Source organism: Cyprinodon variegatus, unplaced genomic scaffold (assembly GCF_000732505.1).
Source record: "Cyprinodon variegatus isolate N-32 unplaced genomic scaffold, C_variegatus-1.0 Scaffold388, whole genome shotgun sequence".
NCBI classification, from domain to species: domain Eukaryota; kingdom Metazoa; phylum Chordata; class Actinopteri; order Cyprinodontiformes; family Cyprinodontidae; genus Cyprinodon; species Cyprinodon variegatus.
Genome location: NW_015150841.1, coordinates 170080 through 194823, shown reverse-complemented (window position 1 = coordinate 194823; position 24744 = coordinate 170080). Strand labels below are relative to the sequence as shown.

At 38.8% G+C, this 24744-nt stretch overlaps 1 protein-coding gene across 2 annotated transcripts; it reads left to right on the top strand.

The window, feature by feature from the left end:
• The first annotated feature begins 646 nt into the window (after nt 1–646).
• Nucleotides 647–24034, top strand: zcchc14 (zinc finger, CCHC domain containing 14). 2 transcript variants are annotated; one of them, XM_015387244.1, is made up of 8 exons: nt 647–1785; nt 6492–6671; nt 15145–15340; nt 18482–18552; nt 18644–18715; nt 19148–19206; nt 21384–22966; nt 23823–24034. In XM_015387244.1, the coding sequence occupies exons 1-7, from the start codon at nt 1291–1293 to the stop codon at nt 21580–21582; spliced, it is 1272 nt and encodes a 423-aa protein (XP_015242730.1). In that variant the 5' UTR covers nt 647–1290; the 3' UTR covers nt 21583–22966; nt 23823–24034. The 2 variants fall into 2 exon arrangements, with proteins under 2 accessions (XP_015242730.1, XP_015242729.1); XM_015387243.1 differs by having other exon boundaries at nt 19139–19206.
• Nucleotides 24035–24744: the final 710 nt, after the last annotated feature.

Here is a 24744-nt window from a genome sequence, read left to right as displayed (position 1 = left end):
AGAGACATAATTTTCTTCTTACCCAATATAACACAAAATCTAGTTCTGAAAAGAGCATGCATTCTGTATTTATCATCTTTAATGTTAGTATATTGATGTGCATAATTAAACACAGTGTTATTTTATTGTCAGGTACTTGTTTACATATAGAAAATTAAAATGTTGATAAGTGAAAACATTCCACTTGAGAGTATCACTGCTTCCACTGTCTGTATTAGAGGGAAAAAATAGTAGGCCCTTAAGGGTGGCCATGGCCACCCCTGGCCCCCCATCTAGCTCCGCCCCATGATTCATGTCACCTTCGCACAAAATGAATCTTGTTTATTTCCCAAAGGTTTCTCGGTGTAAAAAGAAACATATATCTCTATTATTTTAAACCACGCAGACAATGCATCACATTTCCAACTTTATAATACTGTATGTTTTAAGACAATTGTGCAACGCTTTTTTTTTTTTTTTTTCTGGAACCTTAAAGAGTCATTAACTCATCTGAGGTACTTCAGAGAGCCACGAAAAGATGTGGAGTAGAAGCGTAGCGGAAACCCCTCTGCACCAATCAAAACACAGGAGCTCATGAAGACGGGCGGCCTGGCCAATCAGAGGAGAGCATACCTCTCTATGGGCCCTGCCTGTTGCCAGAGCTGGAATAATGCTCTCCACAGCTGTTTTTTTTTTTTTTTCTCCTCTCTTTCTGAAGTAATGGCAGCATTCAGGCAGGATTAAACTTCTACTTTGCGAACGGCTGACAAAGACTGAACTATTTAAACGGTGGGAGCTCTTTGCACAACAGTGTCTGGTGAGGTAATGTCTCTGAAATGTCTAAATGCCATTCCCAGCTGCAGAGCGCTGTAGCCCCGGGCTGCTCCGGGTTTGTCTTAAAGCTTTGTCTAACTTGAAATTGCTTACTGGGACCATGAGGACGCCCGACCCCGAAGTCTCTGCACAGTTCTGCGTCTCCTTAAATGAGACCAAGTGTTTGAAAGTTGGTGTTTCTGCAGCAACAGTGTGAGGAAGTGTGAGGTCCGAGCGGCGGAGGGGGGCTCGGTGGAGAGACAAAAACCCGTCCGGACCGGCCGCCAGGCTTCAGGAGAACCGACCGGATTATTGTGGAAGAGATCAGAAAACAAAGGAAACGTTTGTTCTTCTTTCATTTTCCTCACCGTGGGAACAAAGAGTGACAGGGGGGAAAAGTTTGGAGAAAAGTTACAAAGATTTTTTTACGCACGCGCTCGGTGCCTTTGATGTGAGCGCCGACAGGTTAATCTGATCCCGGTGGTTCCAGGTGTGAGGATGGTGGAGAGCCGGAGCTGCGTCCAGAGAGAGGGGGTGTACCGCTGGTTCTCCACCCTCACCTCCGCCCACAGAGCGGAGTTCCTCTGCGGCCTCCTGGACCTCTGCGTCCCCATCGAGCTTCGCTTCCTCGGCTCCTGCCTGGAGGACCTGGCCCGCAAGGATTACCACTCTCTGCGGGATGCGGAGATCAAAGCCAACAACCCCGCAGACCTCTCGGGCCTCACCAACATCACGGATGAGGTGGTTCGCAGCAAACTCCTGGTCTCCCTGGCTCTGCTGGGCACTGATAACCGGGAGGCTGCGGGGGTCCTGTACCGGACCCTGACCCACATCGACACGGTGATCAATAACTATGGGCTGGCACTGAACGACGGCAGGACTGAGGAGCAGTTCCTGCTGCTGTTCACCATGGCCTCCAACCACCCGGCCTTCAACTTCCACCAGAAACAGGTGCTGAGGCAGCAGCTGGACCACATCCAGGACATCCTCCAGGTGAGAGCTGGACAGCTGGTTATTACTCAGGGAGGTGTCAGGTGTCAGTGTCCTCATGGAGAGAGGACACTGTTAACCTGAATGGACTTTATTTGTCTCCACAAAACCTGGATATTAAATAAATCCCTTTATTGTCCCACAATGCAGAAATTCGCTCTGCATTTAACCCATCCCCTTTGTTGGCAGTGGGCTGCCATTGTGTGGTGCCCATGGAGCAATCTGGGATTATGGTTCTTGCTCAGGAACCCAGAGTGGAGGCTGTGGGGATCGAACCTATTACTTGCAACCTTCTCAGAGCACAAGCGCACTAACTACTAGGCCATCACCTCTCCTATTGAATATGAAAGTTTATCAAAGAAAAGGGTCAAAGTGTTAGAGGAACAGGAAGTGAAGATTTGGTCACCTGGGGAGGCCAAAGCCCCCCCAATATTCATAATGATGATTATGATGAGATACAGGCAGGATTTAAACACTTGATGATTGAAACTTGGACATATTTTGCAGCCCTTGTAATCGATTTGTGTGGCCCTTGACTGCAGAAACAATGGAATAAATTTGGGCATCCAGCAAATGGAGCTGATGCAGAAGGGTACTTCAGCTACTTTATAATAGGAGGTGACAATTAAAAAGCAAGATTTATATTTACATAAATGCAGTGGTGTCAAAAGTCAAGTAAAAGTGAAAAGTATGTGCTCCAAAAACTACTTAAAGTATAAAAGTTTAAAGTAACCTTCAAAAAAACATCCAGATGCCACTATATGAATTGAAAGCTAAATTTTTTCAGTATTCCAAAAAATTTTTTGCTATAGGGCCACGGATGAGGGAGGTCTTGTTGGTCTCCATCTCCCGATCGCTCTCGCCTGTGTCCGACCTTTCAGACGTTTCAACATCTTTTTCTGAATCCGACATTGTAGCGTGGCATAGACAATTCACACTGATGAAATGAATGATTTCCTTTAGCTAACCAATGAGTGTTTGCGTTATATGACTCATCCAATGACACTAGTTTTCACTAGATTGGATGGCGCACATGACGTGAAATATATATTTATAAACATAAATCCAAAGCCAAGAGTAACGAGTAACGTTTGTTTTAAAAATGTAAGGAATAGAAAGTACAGATACTTGTGTGAAAATGTAATGAGTAGAAGTCAGAAGGAGGAGGGAAAATAAGTAATTGAGTAAAGTGCAGATACCTAAAAAGTGTACTTAAGTACAGTAACGAAGTATTTGTACTTCACTACTTGACACCTCTGGATACAGGGGAGGAAGAGGGGATAGTTGAAAACAGTTTGAGGGTAAGGGAGGGTGGGGTGGAAAATTATCAGAGAGGCTGGGAAGTTTGGGTCAACAGGGTTCAGGAATACTGCTGGGTAATTAGAGGTGTGCTTGAGGTGTGGTGCTGCTCCAGAACCTTAGGTGATATAATGAATGTTGTTTTTGGGAAAATACTGAATTATTATAATAAAGTGTGGTACAGTATAGAGTTTGATTCCAAATTTACCAGGTTTGGACCAGGGTAATAATAGAAAATATTAATAGAAATCTTATAGATAAATCCATTAATTTAGTCATTGTTTCCTCCATTGGTTTATTCATCCATCCATTTATTTACCCAGAAATCATTTTATCTATGTTTCTACGCTCAGTCTATGTTATTAACTCGGTATAATATAAAGATGCCGGATTTATTTGAAGTAAAAATGAGCGCAGTGGTAGGGCTAGTAAAAAAACCAAAGAGGAGTGGAGAAGATTTCTGTATCAATGTGGGAAAGAATATTTTGTCCAGGTGCAGGAGTTTAGCAAATCCATCTTTGTAATACAAAATAATTTTTCCCTTTTTTGTCTGTTCTACTAATAACTGAAATGTTTTCAGAGTTTGATTTAGTTTTTCTTCCTTTGTAAAAGGAAGTGAAAGCAGCTTCATGGAAAAGTCTGTGGTGTGAATGACATCAACAGAGCAAAAGAGTGACAGAATTGGCAGCATTGACAAAGTGCTGAATGTGAGGGGTTCTGTAGGTCTGCGGCTTGTCAGCTTTGTTAAATGTTGGAAATTAACTTCAACTAAGGCTGTGATGCTTGAACATTTTGCATCAGATGAGAATTCAATTTCATATCAATTCAGTTTATTTGTATAGCGGCAATTCACAACACACATCATCTCAGGGCACTTTACAGAGACTCTGAAGGACGGTTCTCACAGAGAAAAAAAATGAAGAAATGAAAATACTCTGAAAAGAACTCTGGGAAAAACTTTTTTTCAGATTTAAAACTTTCCTTAATAATAATAATAATAATAATAATAAAAAAGATAACTTCCAAATAAGATGGTCCAAGACAACTAAAAACACAATAATGTTGCATTGAGATGAAGTCCACCTCTTAATAAAAACAGTCAATTAAAAAGCTCAACAAAAAAGTTTATTTTTGAGAAATCTGAAATGCACTGAGAGCTGGAATGTCCTTTAACCCCATGATTGTCTTTACTCATTACCCACCTGACCACAGCAGAAAGGAGGTAAAACAAAACCAAATGATAGAGTGTGCAAGTGTGTGGGTGTTCTTGGTCTACCTACAATGTGGGGGAAGTATTTTGTAAATATCCTACATGTGAGGACTTACAGGTACATATGGGGACAGTCAACTGGTCCCTGTATGGTAAAGTTCTGTTCTTTGCATTAGGGTTATGTTTGGACTAAGGTTTGAATTTAATTTAGATTAGGATTTGGGTAGGGTATATGTTGGTAATAGTTCAGCTTAGGGAAAGGGTCTTGGTTAGGCCATATAAAGTTAATGCAATGAAATGTCCCCGTATGTGATAAAAAAACCCAAAAACACTATGTTTGTGTGTGAGTTTGGGGGGGGGGTAAAGCAAATATACATGTTTCCTTAGTGCCTAATTACAGGTGAGACGTCAACAATGACAGGCTGGGGGTGTTACTGTAGCTCACCTCTGCCTTAAATCACTCAACAGGAAAATTGCAGTGTGATGCAAAAGTTTTTAGAACATAAACCCTCATGTAGTCTTTTTCCTTTTCTTTTCTTTTTTGCATGTCGATAAGTTTATTATTAAAAGACTTCAGTTTTAGAATAATAACACATTAATTGAACAGTTGCATCTTTACATTTTACTAAAGAAAAAATGTATATAAATCATTATTTGGATTAGGGCTGAAACAATTAATAGGATTTTCGTGATTAAGCAGATAGCAATAATTATATATTAAAACAAAAGAATATATACGTTTTTTTGGCATTTAGGATAAAAAAAGAAAACTTTCTCCTGTCAATATGCTCTTTCCAGATCTCCACAAGTTGGAGAGTTTGTTTCACCTGGTCTAATTCTGTATACGGTAAAATCTTCTTAAAAGAACCTTTTGCTATGGAATTATAAAGCAATAAATCGAAAAAACAATCGACAGGCTGGTGAAGGTTCTCAGTCATCCAGGTCATAGTCATTCCAAAAAAATTCAAAAACAATTCAGTGGACTTTATTTCCAAGTTTGAAGACGTTTTGCTTTCCATCCAGGAAGTTTTTTCAATTCAAATGTCAGAAATAGCATTGAGTTCTAGATTTTATACAGTGGCCAAAGCCTTGTTTTTGCTCAGACAACATGCAATGCACCACAATGAACATTAGGTTGAAGCATGAGCTCTGTGGAAAAGCAAAGAAATTACTTCTTTAAAAAGAAGCAAAACGTAGCGAAGCGTCGGTCAAGCTTTTAAAGGTTTGTGCTGATTTCAGGAAGTAAAGGGGATCAAAAGGCACATAGAGGTTGAGAGGTTGCTGCTTTTCTTCTGAGCTGGTGAGTTAAATGTTTGCTTGATGTTAAGCGGACCTTGCCACTGAATGGTAATGGGTTAATAAGGCAATATCACAAGTTCGGCACGTAATGGGAGGGAAGAGTTAAACCTGCAGCTATCACACTCACATAGAAGGTGAACCTTCAAGAGGTTCCCTCTCTAAGATGTTTTGATCTGATGTTTTCTTGGTTATTTGCTGTTTGTTGCTGATTTTTACTCAACCATTTTCACAAAATCATTTTTTTTATTATGTGTGTAAGATTTTACAGAAGAGTCACTGCAGGGTTTAAGGACCCACTGAAAGTAATTAGGGCCATATTGTTTATACGTGTGACAAGTGTCATAACATAGACCAAGTAAACGTGGTTAACAATCTAAAGCTCATGATTTCACATCAGTGTTCTTTGCATGGAAACATTTCCTCAAACAAATAAGGTAATTAGGATCAGGCAGTTTAATGATGCAAAAAGCAGCTTCTCTGAGTCCTAAGATCAGAAAATGTTTCTAGCATTTTCAGTTTATTGGGAACATTCTACAAGGATGCATACTGGCTAGGGGTGGGACTTAAGCACGTTCATTACAATTAATCAGAAACATTTTAATGTGTTCAAAAAATGTATGCATTAATTGCATTTTCTTATATACATACTACAATCCAAGCAGGAACCTTTGTACTTGGTTTCAAATGTGATCCATGAGTTCAACATTATGCTTCTACATTGAAAAGATGCCATCCACATTTAATTTAAACAGAACAAGTTTGGATTTTAGGGATAATTTATATGCTATTTTATATTGCATTATTTAAACATGTGTAAAACATTCAAACCAACGTGTCCCTACCCCCTCTGCATATTTCTGTGCTTCAGTTTTGGGCTGAGAGACTTTTTTCCCTTTTCAAGGTAACCAGAGGAGAAGCTGCAGCAGAGCCCAGTAGTGATGGAGCTGCTGTTTGTTCTGCTCAGCCTCATCCCCCCTATCACCATCAGACCATCTCCATGCAGCAGGCCTCACTGCCTCCATCTCCCTCCACCCTGACCAATACCAGCGCCACCTACCTGCCAACATGCTGCTGGCATAAGGTAGGAAGGAAAATGGATGTACTCATGTACTATTATATTAGATAAAATCTATTGATAAATAATTAATGTTATACATTAGCTAGATCAATAAATACAGGTGCAAGCTCCTGTCTGCTCACAGTAACTTTTATCACGTACCATCCCGATCCTGGCATTATTAGTAAATGAATCCCAATAGAATCATGTGGGAATCCTACCAAAAATGTCAGCCAGTAAAGCCTTTAGTCATTTTATTTGATCAAATATTACATTACTAATACTAAATTAAAATCTAATCCAGGTGATATTGTTTTGACAGAAATTATTATGCTGCCTGCTGATGAACACAGAGGGCTCTAATGAAGGCAAGCTACACACATGGACGATACTGTTGGTACCCCTCATTTAATGAAAGAAAAAACACACACTAATCATAGAGATAACTTGAATTAAAGAACTAAAGAAATAATAGATAGGAAGATCTGAAACATATGAAAGTCAGAGCTTGCTTTCAACCATGGATGTAATTTTTGGGAGGGACACAGGGGAAATGTCCCCTGCACTTTTTCAAAAGTCTGTTTTTGTCCCCTCTACTTTTTAATGTCTAAAAACATTGTTATGCTACAGTACACAGACCATTGTCGAGCACTAGGATTAAATGGAAAACCGCGGCTCAAACTGAAGCCCGCTTCCCTGAGTTTAGACCGCCCACAAGCTCTTGATTAGCCCTCCATCTTTTCTTGTGCTATTAGCTAGTAGCGCTGTCACTCCTGAGAAGCTCACTTTACCAACATCTGATATGCCATGGAATCGGGTCACAGTGCTGCTAAGGTCCTACGCGCTACCGTAATCAGAATTTAGGGTTGCAAGTATTTTTTTTCTCCTTTCTGTTACGTTTTGAATTTTTGAGATAACCTAAACCATCAAAGAGTTACGATCTTGGAGTAGAAGATGGGTCTGCAAAAGACGACGGTTGGTGAAGCGGGGCTGCTACTGTAAATTTTTCTTCTCTTGTGTCACTTAATCTAGAAGGGTTGTAATATTAGGTGTATTAATTTACACGGTTCTTTGAATTGGTCTCCTGTGTGCATGTGTTTTTATGTGTGTTTGGTTATTAGACTCTCAGCCAGGATGTTGAAAAAAAAGAGACGCATAAGAGACTTTTTTTAAAAGTCAAGTGTAAGTTACATTCAAGGAACTGTGTAACACCCCTCCTATACACTCCTATACACCTTCACTGGCTCCATAGGGCAGCATATCCACTTTAAGATCCTTCTCCGCATTTTAAAGCTTTCAATAAAATCTTATATATTTGTATATATATTTGTTTGATTAAAAGTGCTGATAAATCAAATTTATTATTGTTATATATTATTAATATCATCCAAAAAGGAAAAAAAAAACATTATATATGAATCTCATTTTATATATCTAAGCTCATAAAAATGATAAAACTGTGTTTTTAATCTACATGGATTATTGCACCCCAAATTGTCCAGTTTTTCATGTCTTGCATCCATACATTTTGTCAGAAGAGGGATAGCAGAGATGCAAGTGAAACTGGGGGAAACATTCAGAGAACGAATCTACTAGAAATTGTGCTGAACTTATATATGAGTTATATTAAAAAGTATATGCGTCCCTCCCCACTTACAAAATCAAAATTTCTTCCATGCTTTCAACCGTGCTTAAACAGAATGATTTAAAAAATAAACTCATTAAACAGGCCTCAACAAAAAAAGACAGAAAATAATGTGAACCAAGGAACATTTCCACTAATTAGCATTACAGCTGTCTGCAATATTGTAATCAGTCGCTTGGCCTATTTATAGTGCTACAAGTGTGTTGTATGGTGACATGGTGTTTACAACACTCAACATGGAATAGGAGAACCAAAGGAAAACGTTATATCAGGAGATTAGAAAGAAAACTGTAGACAATCATGTTAAAGTTAAAGGTTATTGGAGCCTCTCCAAGCAGCTTGATGTTAATGTGTCTACAGTCCAACATACTATTCAAAAATGTAAGATTATAGGGACTGTAGCCTAGCTTGCTGGGCATTACCATGGGAGGAAAATTAGTGACAAGTAAAATATAATAGAAATAGAATAGAATTCAACTTTATTGTCATTACATTGTCACAAGTGCAGAGCAAGGAAATTAACTCTATGCATTTAACCCATGCCCTTGGGGAGCAGTGGTCTGCCATTGTGCGGGACCCGGTGAGCAGTGTGGGTGTAAGGGTCTTCGCTCGGGGACTTAGAGTAGCAGTCTGTGGGAGGAGGACTGGAACTCAGAACCTCTGGATTCCAAATGAATGCCCTAACCACTAGGCCACACTTCCCCAAAAAACCTTTAAAGATTAAAGGTGAACATCACACTGGTGATGGGTAATTAATTGCATTTGCAATATAATCGCAATTTAACAAAACACAATTTTCAAATCGCACTGATTTTTAATCACACTATATTTAACAAGAGTAAGGCACTTAATTAGTCCCTCCAGGCCTTTAGGTGGTGATTAAATGCTTGAAGTGGGTGTGTTACCACACAGAAAGGTAGAGAGAGGTTTAGCTAGCACACAGATCCATAAATGCAAGTAAAAGTAAACAGTTTTTCATAGGATCGTTACAGGAAGGTTCTTTTACCACGGGGTCTGGGTAAGCAAGCTTTCAAAAAACAACAAAAGCCTGGGGTGGAAAATCTACAAACTTGGGCTTAGTGCAAAGGAAAATCAGATTTAAATTGCTATAGCAATTTTTGGTTTAGAATCATTACGATTTAGATTTTAGGCAAAATCGTTCAGCCACACTTAGAGGAGATGAGCAAATAGTTAATTATTATTTTTTTTTTTTCATATTTTACCATTTGCAATTCATTTAAATTGTGCAGTGAAGTTTTTTTTTTTTTAAACTCAAAATTAATTTTTTATATTTTTGGCCAATGTTAGCATTTTTTTTTTTGTTTTGTTTTTCTTGTATCGTAGCGACGAGTACGTCCATGCATCTGCTGATCATCAGTGGATTGAGCAGGTATACCTTGAGATTAGGCAGAGTATATGCTTTTTCGCCCCCTCTATTTGCTAAAATGAAATGTTTTGTTAATACTGCAACTTGTCTAACAGTTATCATTGTGTAATTTTGACCATAGAAATGGAGGATGAGAAAGCAATATCAGCTTCAAGAATCTGCTAAAAAAATGAGCAGCTCCCTTTAGAGATCGGTTAGTTAGATATCAAAATAATCAGTATCGGCCTTTAAAAAAACTGTTTAAGTCTATCTGTTTTGCAAATGTTTGTTCATTTAGAAATCTTAAGTTACTAAAGGATTCTGATTTTTCAGTTAATCGAAAGGATAATCAGTAGATGAATGGATTAGTAAAATAATTGTTAGGTGCAGCATTACTTTTGGTACATGATGGTGAATTAATCATCAGCTTGTTGCTCAGGGACTTATTACTGTATGCATTAAAAGAAGCTAGGAAGTGTGGATTTAAAAAAATGCAAAAAAAGTTCAAAAATACTTTTTTATAGGGTCACAATGTAAGGTCATAGAATATATCTCTTATCTAGCATCACTTTAAATACTGCTGTTATTTTCTCAAATGTATTCTTGCTATAAAAAGAAAGGAGTTCATTAGTCAGCCATAAAGTGGCAAATGTCGCTGTTGATAATAGACGAAGAGAGGCTGTTGTTTACACCCAGATGTGGTCTTCCAGCTGGGATGTGATGAGAGGTGGAGAACACAGCGGGAGCATAGGAGGGGATTTCCAGATCGTGCAGGAAACTGAACTGCTCCTTTAACTCTGGATCATCAGGGTCAAAGGAGCAAAAAGTTGAAAAAACATTGAATAAAAGGGAAAGTTCAAAGGCAAAACTTTAAATGCGTGTTTCTTAACTCGGTGCAGACATAAACACACACTTTTACGGCCTGTTCTCCCTCCAAAGCAGGCAAGGAGCGGTGAAGGGAAAGTACCGAGCTCAGAGGAGCGTTTGTATTTAGTGTTTTGTTGCCCTTGGCTCCTGCTTAGTGCAGGTCAGCACATTTCTCAGTGCTGAAATCAACCCTCTGTGGTGTGTGTGAGTCTCCAGTGAATCCTCAGGAAGTTATAAATGCTCACTCTTTGGCTGTCTTTCCATCTCTCTGTGCTATGAAGCCACCGACATGGTTCTATTTAAATCCAGAAATGTCACATATTACAGATTATCTAGAGAAATACAGCGTTCAGTTTGCTGGAAAAAAGTGGAAGGCTTTAAAGGTGTTTGTCTGAATCATGGTATTAAGAAAATGGAAGAAAATTAGTATGACTTCTTTTTGCTTCAGTTTTTCTAAATTATATAGAAAAAAGAATACATTTAAAAAAGAAATGCATACAAAATGAACCTTAAGGCTTTCGTGATTAAACAATGCAGTAATGCTCCTAACTTATTATTTGTGTACAGAAATGTTCCTTTATAGTAAGATTCCCCATAGGAACAGATTTTTTAAAACTTTTGAAGCTATACTCTTAAGTGTTTGCAGTTGAATAACAACAGTCAGCCCTGATATTACGTACATCCTGTTAAGATGAGTAATCGTGCGACCATTTATATGACCTCACCAGTCAGTCGCTTTTTTGAGGAAGAACGATAAATGACATCAATGAACGATGCTTCAGTTTATCAAGCTTTGCAGACATTTCTGCAGCAGAGCAAATTTAATCCTCGATAATTTTTTTTGTAGTTTTAGACACTTGGGGATCATTTTCCTGGTGATTATTGTGTTTAGCCCAAGCTTGATATCTGGACAGATGGAGATAGATATCTTACAATGAGCTACTTTAGGCTATATGTTCATTCACATTAATTTATCAGACTCTGAAGTAAACAGAAGATGAGTTTTAAACCATTTTAATCTTAATAATGATATAATTCGCCATTAAGGAACAACTAAACAAATACATATATAAAGAAATTACTCTTATTAAAAAAAAGCACAAGACTATCTGTTGCATTTTTTTTTAATAAAAGGTCATGGCCTGGAAATCAATTAAATACTGATTTGTGTAGAAAGTCTCTAAGGAGCCTCTCAGGAGTTCAAGCTAAGGGGTTCTCCACCTTATTTGACTTAATTTCCTCTTGAATCTATAACAAGGAGAGGAAAGGTGAATGTAAAGTTTAGGAACCACTTTAGATTTCAGCTCTTGTTGCTACAGAACTGGCTACTGACTGGAACACTCCAGATGTCATTTCCACTGTAAGGTCTCTCAGCTCTGCCCTGGTGGCTGCATATCCAGGTGGAAGGCCAGTGAAATGGGAAAGCTGTGATTCTGGCCCAGCTTTTGAAGCAATGCGGTGGTTTATCCCTTTGGACTCATAACCAAAAATAGATTTAGAAATGTTTTTTCTTGACGAAACAACTGATATCTAAGCCTGTTTGATTAGCCACAGATTTTAAGTGCGGGAATTGCCTTGCTTCTCTGAGCTTCTCCTGTGCTTCGGCCATGTGTGTTTTGGTCAGAGTATCCAGACTAAAAAGGTAAGGGGAAATGGTATTCATAGCTCAGACAGTAGCAGCTCGGGAAAAATAACTGGGATGAGGCTGCCAGTCTTCACCCATCTAAAGCTAAGGAACTGCAGCTGTACAGTACATCATAGTAGCCACTGGGCAGACAAAGTGGCGAAGCAGAGAACAAAGATGACTGCTGCTCTGGAGGAAGGAACATGAAACAGTCCTTCTAGGTCTAAATTAAAACAGCTTTTTTTTTTTTATCCACCCACAAGCTTCTTAGGAGCATTCCTGTTTAATCCTTTTTCAAAATTATTTTCTCTTTCTTCTATTTTGAATGAAAAAATCTTATCTCAACTGCCCCCTTCACAAAAATAGTGAATAATTCATTATACTTTCTCACCTCCTATAATTTTGATACCTTATAATATAATGTCAATGTACATGAGAGAGCAGTTGAAGAATTTGTGGATTTGATGCCACGATCGGCTTCTAATGACCTGATCAATGCGTCTGATCTTATTCAGTGGCACATGCTCGTCTTTCATTATCAGCTGGACGAGATCAGCCAATCAGAGGCAGACTTTGGTAAACATGAGATTTATGTCAGATTTGTTACCCAAAAATTCTTAGAATACTAACTTTTTTGTCATATTATTTAAATAAAAAAATCAGTTTACTTATTTTTTTATTTTTTCAGTAGCCCTAATCCTCTTCCATAAATCTGATAAAACAGTCATTGTAGATTTTCTAGTCTCTGATAATACGTTGTTGTTTTTTTTTTGCACATTCACAGTAGCAAACATGTAATACATTACATGTTTGCTACTTTTTCTGAGGCTGCCGTTGGACATTAATCAGTCCTCTTCTGTTTTAGTTTTCTTCGGCATCTGGCTGCTGCTTTGCCCTCCTCTAATTCATGGAAGCTTATTTATTGTATCCTTCTTTTGTTATCTTGGTGAATGTTGTTGCATGTCCTCAATCTATTCTCATGACCGATATCTATCCACTCTCTTTTTTATCAAGTCATCTTTCCTAAGGTTTGACTAACACGAAGCAGCTGGATGCTGTGACTCCAGAGAGAAAACAGTTGCATTTGTTATGTTTTATTTTAGTTTTTTTTTGTATGCATGAACAATGCAGGTTTTGAATACACCATATGAAATACATTACTTTACGAGGCCAATAGAAACCTGCATAATCGCCCTATTATTATGCGTGTGCTTTATAAGTCTATAAAAGCAGAGCCTGCGACTTAATAGCAGAGCACAGCTGATTTTTATGTGAGAGGAAAGAGGAGGCACCGCTCAAGAAATCTGGATTTTCAGCAAACTACAGATTTTATTACTGGATTTTGTTTTGAATCTAACTTCTGCTTAATGTTTCCCTCATTCAGAGTCCTGCTTTACCTTTAAGTGTTCCTGCCTTTCAGTCTGCAGGCAGAGGGGAGTTGGCGCTGGCTCAGTTACATGCGGATGTGGCGGTAGCACACTTAATTGCTTTCAGATCTACGGCCTGGACGACATCAGCTAACAGCTCGTACTGTATCTGTGCTTTTTGCTTGAAGCAGAGCGGCTGAGTTCATATCTGATGATTCAGCATTTTTATGGGGATTTCTCAAGAAGTTTGAAGGGAAAAAACTACAACTAATTATTTTTATGCTTTTTTTTCCCAGAAACCTCTTGTTTTAAGCTCTGATTAGTATTTTTTTTTTTTTTTTTTTTACTACCCTGACTCAGAAATAAATGTGGGCTCAGTCTGGGTAATATTTCATAACCATTTGAGTTTGAGGACTGTTATTTATATTGGAAACAGCTTGTGGTGCCAGTTTGCCACATGTTAATGTTTGGCTTTCATGTGTATTAACTTCAACTTACAACCAACAAACTGGGTGGAAAAAAATCTTCTGCAATCATTTAAGCTATTTTCCTCTGCACTAATTTCTCTCGTAAAACATATTTCTCCATTTAGAAACAACTCAAAAAGCCGTAAACACACATTTTACATTCTTCCTCTTCATCTAGCTAAATTTGTGAATTATTTTCTTTTCTATTTTCACCCCTAAAACATTTTGGCTCTTTAGCTGTAAAACCTTTGGCAAAAACAGATATGGAGGCTCTACTGTTTGATGATCTTCAGTCAGACATTTTATTTGGAAGGCAAAACCAATAGTACTAAACAATACTCACAGCTGATTTATTGACCAACTCAAAAACAGAATTAACAAAAAAAAAATTCTAATTAAAGATTCATCTTTTTACTGATTAACTGAAAGGAGAAATATGGGATCATAGATTAAAAAATATCAAATATAGGGAGCAGCTTGGAATGCCCAGGGGGCATTGTGAATTTAAGGGTTTTGCCCAAGGACTCAGAGCGACAGTCTGAGGTTTAATCTGGCAACCTTGCAGGAAGATGGAATCATCTGCAGCGGAAATGTGCATCCTTTCTTCAGGATGTGATTTTTTCTTTACAGGTTTTGCAACAAACAAATGTAACAGCCTTATCATCTTGGCTAATGGAAAGTCCAGGATTTTTCAGTGAATCCCAGTTTCATCCACAGTCCCGTCACTTCCTTCCTCTAGAACCTTGTTTTCTTGGATGCAGCCTTAATGATGTTTCTAGTTTGACTTTCCTGGATGCACAGTCGTTAAGTAATCAGCTCTTTACATTATTAAATGTTTATATGTCAGTATCTGTGATATTTTTATATCTGTTATACTTATTGAAACATGTCAACAAAGCTGCTTTATTAACTGAGGAAAAAAATATGGACATCCCAACCCTGGGAGGGAAAATACAGGCTTTGCTTAATGTTAAACTTCTGCACAGAACATTTTATTTTTAGGTCCATCTAAGTTCTTTGACTTGACTTTGATTTGAAAATCTTTTGAACATTTTTAATTATTTCAGCAGTGTCAATAAAAAAGATGTTTGATGAGGACCATTCTCTCTCCAAGCACAAGAAGTAAAGCTGATTGCCTCTCTTCTCCCATATATTTTCCAGAACCCACAGTCTCAGAAACAGACGACAGATTCCCCAGCAGGGTCAGGACTAGCCTCTGGTGCAGCATTAGGTCACGAGGATCAAGCGGCCCACCAGGAGCTCCCGTCTCTCTGCCCAGAACTCCGTTCTACTCCACCAGCTCATCAGCAAACCCAGGATACCTCAACAAGCAACCACCAGGAGAAAGTGGGAAAGGGTGAGCAGCTGTTATTTTAACGTTTGTTTAGCAGAGACCTTTAGAACAAGATGCGACACGCTGGCGTATCTAAACACAGAAGTGGAGCTGAAAGAATGCTGCCCTCAGGGTTAGGTGTATAGGGTTGAACCACTGGGTTTTGGTTTTTAAAATGAGACCTTAACAAATGTGGCAGAACCTCAAAATCAGCCTTCAGAGCCTTCAATGTTTGCCGAAATACTCGCTCTGCATGAATACACATATATCCTGCACAGTGCTGTGCAGATTTGATTCTGAAATCTCCTGCACAGCATTGTGTCCTCCATCATTACTAGTTTGAATATGCAAACAATTTTCATATCACTGGAGGTTGAAGTTTTATTCAGCTTCAATGAGTCACTGTAGAAAGTGGTTTTGTCAAACCAGAGAAAATGAAATGATAGCAGAAAAAAGCTGACTTTAAACTTTGAATGTATGTATGAGTCAGTTGCCAGTTTGTTAAATATAAAGGGTGCCGGGGGTTTCTGTAACTTGGAATACTTTTGGCATGTTTGAGGTTCAGGAAAAGTGTGTTTACTGAACAAATTGTTGGATTGACATTAATGTTGGAATTTCCTAATTTCAGGTTTCCATTCAGCATTTTTTTTCCCAGAATATTCTGCAGAGTTATCAAATTTATCAGATATGAAAGATTAGGATTTCCTGCACAAGATGGGGAGTGGCGGCCTACTGGTTAGGGCATAGATCTTGGAACCCTGAGCTTCTGATTTCGAGCCCCACTCCCACAGACTGCCACTCTGGGTCCCTGAGCTAATACCCTTAACCCACTCTGCTCCCTGGGTGCTGCACAATGGCCATCCACTGCTCCCCAAAGGGATGGGTTCAATGCAGATAGCTCATTTCGTTGCTGTGTACTAGTGACAGTGTAATGACAATAAAAAAAGCGGGGAAAAAACAAGTCTCAGAATGGTCTCTTGCTAACAGGCATATTCACAGGATAATTTTGCCACCGGTGCAGAGCTTATTAAACAAACAGGAATAACAATGATGAAAAAAGAGACAAAAGTAAATTTCTTCACTGTAATGAATCATCATTCTGATTGTTTGGGAATTACTTTGGAGAAAGAAAGTGCCTTGAAAGTCATGATTAAAGACATTTGAAAATCATCTGCTAACAATATTTTGGGTAATGGAGAAAATTTCACTTGTGATAAATCCTCATATACCTAACTCCTCTTATCTCTATCTGTGCTTCCAACTCCCTATAACCTTTAGCACTATGGGAACTGTAATCTGTGTCAGGTGTGGGCATAAACCGCACTTAGACTCCTCTTAACTTGCAACTCTGAATACATCAGCCAACATTTACAGCATTTAAACCAGTGTTTTATGACATTATTATTGCACTCACTAACATTACAATGATGATATGCTTGTGATATTCTTTGCAGCCCTCAGCCTGATGCAGTCCATGTGTGAAACTGAGTTTTCATCCAAAGTAGCTTCCTTCAGTTTTTTTTTTTCCAGGGAAAATACCATGACTAAGATTTCTACGTAAACGTCCTCAATGATTAGCGTCGTACAGCAGATATGATTACAGTATTGGCTCAAAGATTGCAACATTTTCTCTCCCTGCCAGAACAATTGGCCTTTTCTATGCTGCAAAGTATTCAGTATGTTACCTAAAAATCTTGTTTTCATTCATCAGGTGAAGGTTTTTATGAAGAAATTAAGCTATAAGCTCATCACTGGAGCGAATCTCCAGCACCTAAACAACTTAAACTATATGATGGTTTTTTTTATTGATGAAAAATTATGAGTTTTCTTATTATTCATGTTTGTCTCAGCTGGCCCTTTACATGTGCCCCATATGCTCAGCTAAACAAAATCCATGTTCTTCTGCACAGTACCTGCTTAATATATTTTTCTGACTGGTTTTCAGAGATTTTGTTTAAGGCTTTCTTTAAGCTTTTCTTGTTTTGTCATTTATACTTTAAAGTATTTTTTCTGTTGTTTTTTTTAAACTCTTGTACTCATTTTATTAAGCTTATTAATTAACCGTTTTTCTGTTGTTGTTGTTCACCTCATGTGTGAGGTTCTTGCCAGCAGCAGGGTCCCTCCTCTCATTCCCACCTGTTACCCGCAAGTTCGGTTTTTCAGAAGCCTAATCTATCAACAGGGATGCCTTCCATTATCCGCCTTTAGAAATCAGTGACCTGGTGAGAAGCTGTAACATAACACTCAGCTATGTCACCTCTGGTAACACTGCATAACTGTTCCCAACATAAAACGCTGGCCTTCAGAGTATAACTAGGAGAGCAATGTGAAGTCCATGTTGCAGGTGTTGTTTCTCTGTGTTCAGCATCGTCTTTAAGGCAGCGTATCGGGAGTTATTGCATTTTTCTGCATTTCTGCAGTAACTGCTGATGTAAACTAGTAAAATCAGTTGGCAGGTGAGAATCAGCAGCTTGTTCTAAATACACAATCTGACAGTTTGTTGGTGTAAATGTCTTTGGAAAACCTCCACAGCTGGATGCACCCATCAAGGCGGAGAGCAGTGTACGCCTCAGCAGCTTGTCCCTTCACGCCCAATGCCAAATTAGGGCCGTGTATCTGTACATGTCTGAACCCACACCCGTGCTTTCACTTGCACTCACTTTCAATCAAGTGACATGAATCAAACTGAAGCACAGCGATCTAAACCAACTCTCAAATTGAAGTATGCATTCACGCGAATGAGAAATCGACAAATGAAATATGTGCACATTTTCTTATCGTTTGTGGAGACCCACATACAAAGATTCATGATTTTACCCTCTTTAATCCTAGAATTGGATCACTGTACTGTTTTCAAAATATTAAAGGTATTATTTAGTGAGGATTGTTTTTTTTAACTAGAATTCATATAGGAGGTTTTCAGGATAGAAATGTAGAACGTGTGCAGTTGTATTGGGACATTGGTGAGGTGTGTGGGAGGAGTAACAGATGGGTTTAAGGTAAGGGAAGGATTACATCAGGGATTAGCTCTTATCTCCTTGTTTGCAGTGATGATGGGCAGGTTGACAGATAAATCAGCAAGGAGTTTGCATGAACTTATATTGTTTGCAGATGACATTATGAATCTTTAGTGAGAGTGTCTTTACCAAAGTGTGCTTCTTTCAGCTGTGATTGAACGGGTGCTGCTAAGGAGGGTGATGCACAAGTCAGAAAATGGCAGCGAATACGTGTTTGAGGTAAATGAACACCTAGAAATAAATAACACCTTTCTTTTTTTTTATCAACCTCAACCATTGCTGTGATTCTTTCTCTCATCTGCTTCTCCAGGTGGGCTGGTCCGACGCTTTCACATATTCAGTTGTCAGGACTCAAAAGGAAGTGGCAGAATTATTATCCCAGGTAATAATATCTGTTTTTTGTCAGGGTTCAGATGACATTTAAAGGCTTATGGTGCCATTTGAGATGTGGGGGTGTAACCAGTTTGTACACAAGATTGCTTAATTTCTGAATATAATTTGTGAACATAAATGTATGAAAGTATGTCAGTGAGCTGGCAAGAATAGTTAGGATTATCAAAAGAATAACTTTAATGTTGAAATTTCAAGAGAATCCATTGAATTACCTAAAAGCAACAATCAGTAATGAAGAAGGACACAATGCTGCACTGCTTTCTTTTTTCTAGGTAGTTTTTCATGCCAAAATGGTTATTTGAACATTCAGTTTTTTGTGTGTAAAAAGCTCCGTATCATCTGTATAGTGTGAGAATGTGTAGTACATTATGGGTCACTTTAAGTTGAATCGTGCTGAAAGTTTCCCTGTCAGCTTTCACAGGTTTTTCCTGAAGATGGTCTGGAGAAGTTCCTTCCTCAGTCCCTAGAGGTCGACACCAAGTAAGTCCAGAAACTTCACAAAAGTTTTGCAAAGACGTTGGACGTTTAAATGTATGCAGTGACTGGAGGAGTTTGTAGGATGAATCACTGAATGGAGAGACTTCTAAGAAATGTAATTAATTGGTTAATTGTCTTTTTATATTTTTTTTAAATAATATGGACCTTTCTTGTGTCTGCAATGAAGACATAAATTTCTCTTGTTAATGGGCGAATCACTTTCAGCAGAGTTCTCACTTCTACATGCCTAAATCTTGTGTTCACAGTAATGCTATGTTCACACCGCACACGCTTTGGGCAGCAAAAAGGTGCCTGCTGCTTCATTTTTAAATCTTTTACACATTAAGGTCAGATGCTCGTCAAGAGCATCTTTGACGCTACTAAAGCGCGTCCAGTAAAATGTGTCCAGATGCGTCTGATGCTTCAGCTACTCCTGTGTTCAGTGGCAGAGATGGGCTTTGCTATATTTGCCGTTGTAAGTGGGTAAAAAGTAGTTTTAATATGTTTTTAAGCAAGAAAATCCACCTCAAAACATCGTCTGTGAAATCAAGATTATTATCCTGCCTTAGAAATATTATTTCTCTGACAGTGCCACGCAGTTCCCCACATACCGGCGATGTGCTGTCAGTGGAAATTCCTGCAGCAGCTAGGGGTTTTCCACTATTGTTGTTTTCTTTTTTTTTTTGTCTGGATTTTATTGTGATTACACTATCACAAGTACAGAGCAATGACATAATCTATCTGCATTTTACCCATCCCCTTGGGGAGCAGTGGGCTGCCATTGTGGCAGGGGAGCAGTGTGGGCTTAAGGGTCTTTGCTCAGGGACCCAGAGTGGCAGTCTGTGGGAGTGGGGATTGAACTCAGAATATCTGGATTCCAAGCACAATGCCCCAACCACTAGGCTTCCACTCCCCCAATAATAAAAGCAAACATATTCTGCCGGCAGGTTTCGCTATTTTAAGTTAATTTAGGCATTAATAAACTGTTTCAGAGGAGTGATCATAGCAATCTGCATCAGCAACACCGCATCTGTCTCCCTGTCAGCTCCCAGATCGGCTTGTCTACTTGGTTGATGTGGTGCGTGTAGCAGCAAAAGTTTAATTTGTCCAACTCTAACATCTGCTGCTTGTGAAGCCTGTCATGCTCCTCAGATGCTCAGAAGCTCATAAAGCGATACTTCAGCTGCTCAGATGCATCAAGACGTGCTGTTCAGCTGCTCTAAACACGGCGCAGGACCTTTTGATGCGCGTCAATCATTTACTATGTATCTAAACCTGCTGCTTCAATCACTTGCGGTGTGAACGTAGCATAAGTAAGATGTCTGTGTGTGGAAGTTAAGATGACAGACAGTTAATAGAAGTAGTACGGGTAGTATTATAGATTTTTGGTTGTAAAGTTTATTGATCTCATGTCATTGGAGGATTTTGTATGCTTTTTGCAGCTAATAATCTGAGAAGGGTGTTTCTATTTATCCCCCTTAAGTGTGGTTTCCCTAAATAAAATCTGGTACAACCAATTACTTTCAGAAGTCAACTAATTACTAATCTTCATAGAAGCAAAAAGTGAGCATATCTGAGTGTCTACAAAGATTGCTGCGTAAATGTTAAGATGCGCAAACCAGAATGGCTGTAAAGAAAGAGACGAGGTTCTAAGCCATGAAGATACAGTTAATAATTGTTGCGGAAAAAATATAAAAAAATTTTTGTGCAACTATGGTGCACTTAGTAGCCTTCACAGTGCTATGAATAAAAGTAAAAGAAAATAATTTTTTATTTTTATTTTGGTTTAACTGGTTAAATAATGTCCGCTGCCCACTACATTCAATTGTGCTGGTCTGTGTAGATGTTCTTTATTAAAATTATTCTGCTATTGTTATTTTCAACAATACTAATGTGTTTACATGCCTCCTTTGTGGCAATAACTGCAGATATTTGTGCGTGTCAGTTTGTAACATATTTTCAGAAGTACAGAAAAAGAGTGTTGTACATATTTATGAAGGAAGACACGCGTAAAAAAAAAAGATTTGTGCACTGATGAATTTTCACCTTCTTTATGATTGCTTTTTTTGTAATGGATACAGTAATTTTTGAATGACAGTTTGTTAAACACAGGTGATCTTTGTCTAATAACTATTTTGGGGGGATATTATGCAATGTTTGCTCTTCTTTGTGTCGCCCAGGTGTCTGACTGCTTTACCCAGTCATGTCCTGAAACACCCCACTGTCCAGCTGTTCTTCAACTCCAGCAGGCCTCGGTCACCCAACTCTCCCTCCTCTCCCCCTTCCGCCAGAATACCTCCATGTTCCTCTTCACCCAGCAGTCCCACCTGCACGCTCACTTCCAGTTCCAGTAAGTTCTACCTTCCTTCATTCCACTAAAGATAAAGATTAACTAAAATCTATTAAACCTGGACGTATTTGATCAAATATGAGAGATCTATGAAAAGCTTCAGAGAAGGAAGGAGACACAGGTCTCCTGCTGGTGCCGAGGTGTTTGAGATGAGAAGAGCGGTAGTGTAAAAGAGGAGGCAATCAGTTGGTCGTAGAGAAGAGGTGAGACGGCACTCTGTGATTATTGAGGTGTTGGTCTATTTTGGTCTGGTGTGGGAATTCACTGCGGCATGTTTGTGTTGGGAAGCCCAGAGTGTGGTGACCTCATAGTGGTGTGTGTGTTTGTGTGTTCAATGTGTAAATGTGACTTCATCTAAGAGTGTATTTATAGCTGCCGTTGCAGCATGTGTCTCTCAGTGTGGCTCTTACTCTACGTTTATGCCTCTGAATCGTTCCAAATTCTCAGTAGCAGCATTGTGAGAATGTCCAGCTTAATGGTGAAGTGCTCCCTCCATACACACTCTTGCCCAAAATGTGTGACCGTCCACCATGTGCACACTAGACTAGATGAACGGCTCTTTTACGCTGCATATTCTTGCTGGTAGACATTTAAGAGAATTAAAGATTCCTGAAGGATTCTAGTGTCAGAGTTCAGAAGATTATGTTTCTTTTGGGAATACTTTGTAGAGGTGGAAAGAAACATGCTTGTATTGTTCAGTGCAGCAGATTAATCCATTATTTAAATAATCATCAACTAATTAGAGCTGTAGTTCTACCAGAATTGTGAACAAATATATAAACATTTTGCATTTAAGATCAAACTTCTGCTCGTCAATATGGTCTTTCCAGAACTCTTCAATTGGAAAAGTTTTAGTTTCACCTGCTTAAACGATGTAAAATATCTTCTTTAAGAATCCTATTTCTATCCGTTTGATAAACGATTAATTGAAAAAGTGATACACAAATGAATCAATTAGCAAAAGGAATGTTAGTTGCAGCCCCAGTTAGGTTATTTAAGTTTGTACAAGTCAAAGGAAAAGCTTATATATTTTTAATTAATTACAGAGTGATATATTTTAGCTTGTGTTTTATATTTTTACTTCTAATAGAAAATATAAACAAACAATAAAAAAAGCATTTGAAGCAAAAATTATTATGCATGATTTGTGATTTATTTTTAGATCAGATCTAAGAGTCAACATGAGAGACTAAAAACATGAGAGCGTCTAAGTCAGCATTTGAAAATCCATCAGTTTTACCCTGATCATTTAGTTTTAGTAGTAGGCACATTATTATTGATCAGCTTTGTCTTGTAAGGGGAAAAAGACACAAGAGTATGTATGACACTGAACAGATTTCTCACAGTGTTGTCTGTTTTGTTTCTCTGTGTTACAGATACCGACTGCATGGTGCAGTACAGAGGATCTAACAGGTGATTTTCTTGCATTTCGTGCACATTTTTTGCTGCATCAAAACTAGATTTATTTAGATCTCTCTTTTTTTCTTTTAGTTTTCCAATTATTAAGTAATTTCCTAAAGGTTCCGGACCAGTTTACCATAATGCAAAATATGCAGATTAAACTAATGACTCATAGCATGATGTGTGAAATATGACTATAATTAGTTTTTACTGAGGGTTTGAGGATGATGCATCTAGCATTAAGAAATAAAGTGTATATGTTTTGGGCTGAAATTTGTATTTTATTTCTTGTATTGCCAATGCATTCATGCATTTACTGATTCATTAGTGTATTTAGCATTTAGCATTCATACCTTAAGTTCATGTGAAAGCACATTTTGCAGCATTCCTCTATTTGCTATCCAATGTTAATGCTATGTTTGTCTTCTTGTTTGTGTTGAGATTTGTGCAGCATTTGTTAATAATGTGTCATTTTTATCATGTAAATAGAGGAAGAAAAAACGAAATCAGCATAAAAGAAAGCAAAAGAAATGGCATGACAGATTTTCAAACAATGCACCAGGAGCAGGACCTCACTGTGTGATTTCTGCATGGCTGTATCTTTTATTTACTAACTTACCACCAGTCATGTGCAGTCTGTGGTGGTTAGTTTGTGTAAAGGGTGACGTTTATCCAATTGAGTCCATAATTATCTCTTTAATCTCTAAAGGCTGAACTATATAATAGATTGAGAGTTACATGTGTTTGGCCTGCTTGTTAAAGCTCCTAAATTTAACATAAGTGAATATTTTTAGTCTATTTCTAAAAGCTGTTGATGTTTCTGTTGAATTGAATTTATGGGACTCATTGCCAGCCTCTTCTCTTTCAGGGTGGTGTACAGGGTGGCCAGCGTCCAGCCCGTGGTCAGCACCCACAGCCCCGTCTTGACTCGTTCCCCTCCTCACCTTTCCTCCCTCCTGTCTCCCGCTGTTCCTCCTCCTCAGCACACTCTGCTGCTTCCCTCTATGCATTCCCTCCCCTCGAAGTGCTCTGCAGCCGCTGGAGGCGATGCATCCTCCCTGCTGCATCACAGTCAGCCTCACTCATTCCCACAGCCCCTGCAGCACCAACTTCATCCACAAACCAGCCTTCAGCCCAGTACGCAGTCCTTTCACCTGTCCCATTCCCAGCAGGTGTCCCACTCGCATTCCCTGACCCGCTCCCAGTCCCATCCAGCACAGTCCCAGCCCAACACTCCGGAGCAGAACGGCATCCTGGACTGGCTCCGCAAACTTCGGCTCCATAAGTACTACCCTGTCTTCAAACAGCTCACCATGGAGGAGGTCTGCACTGCTTTAAATTTTATTTTGGAATAACTTCATGAACGAACGTTTCAGCCTTCTTCTACCTGTTTCTGTGAGCAGTTTTTAGCTCTGACGGAGGAGGACCTAAACAAGTACGACCTGACCCAGGGAGCTAAGAAGAAACTAAAGACCCAGCTGGAGCTTCAAAAGTCAGCAGAGTAAGCTGCAGAACATTTCACTTAATGAATGACATTAGCCGGAAAAGTTCCAAAACATCTGGAGAGTCTCAGGAAATCAGATGTGTTTTAAAAGGCAGCTCAGAAAAGCTGTTATATGTTCATAAATCTCAGCTGTCAGATTGTTTGTATTCTGAGAAAAGCACACATTTAGTTTGGGGATGATTCAGGGTTCAAGTTATTGTTTTATTGTCTGGAAATAGTTAAAATAATCTTTTAAAGGATATATCTAATTTACTCTTTGACAGGGTTGATTTTGGCCCAGCCTTAA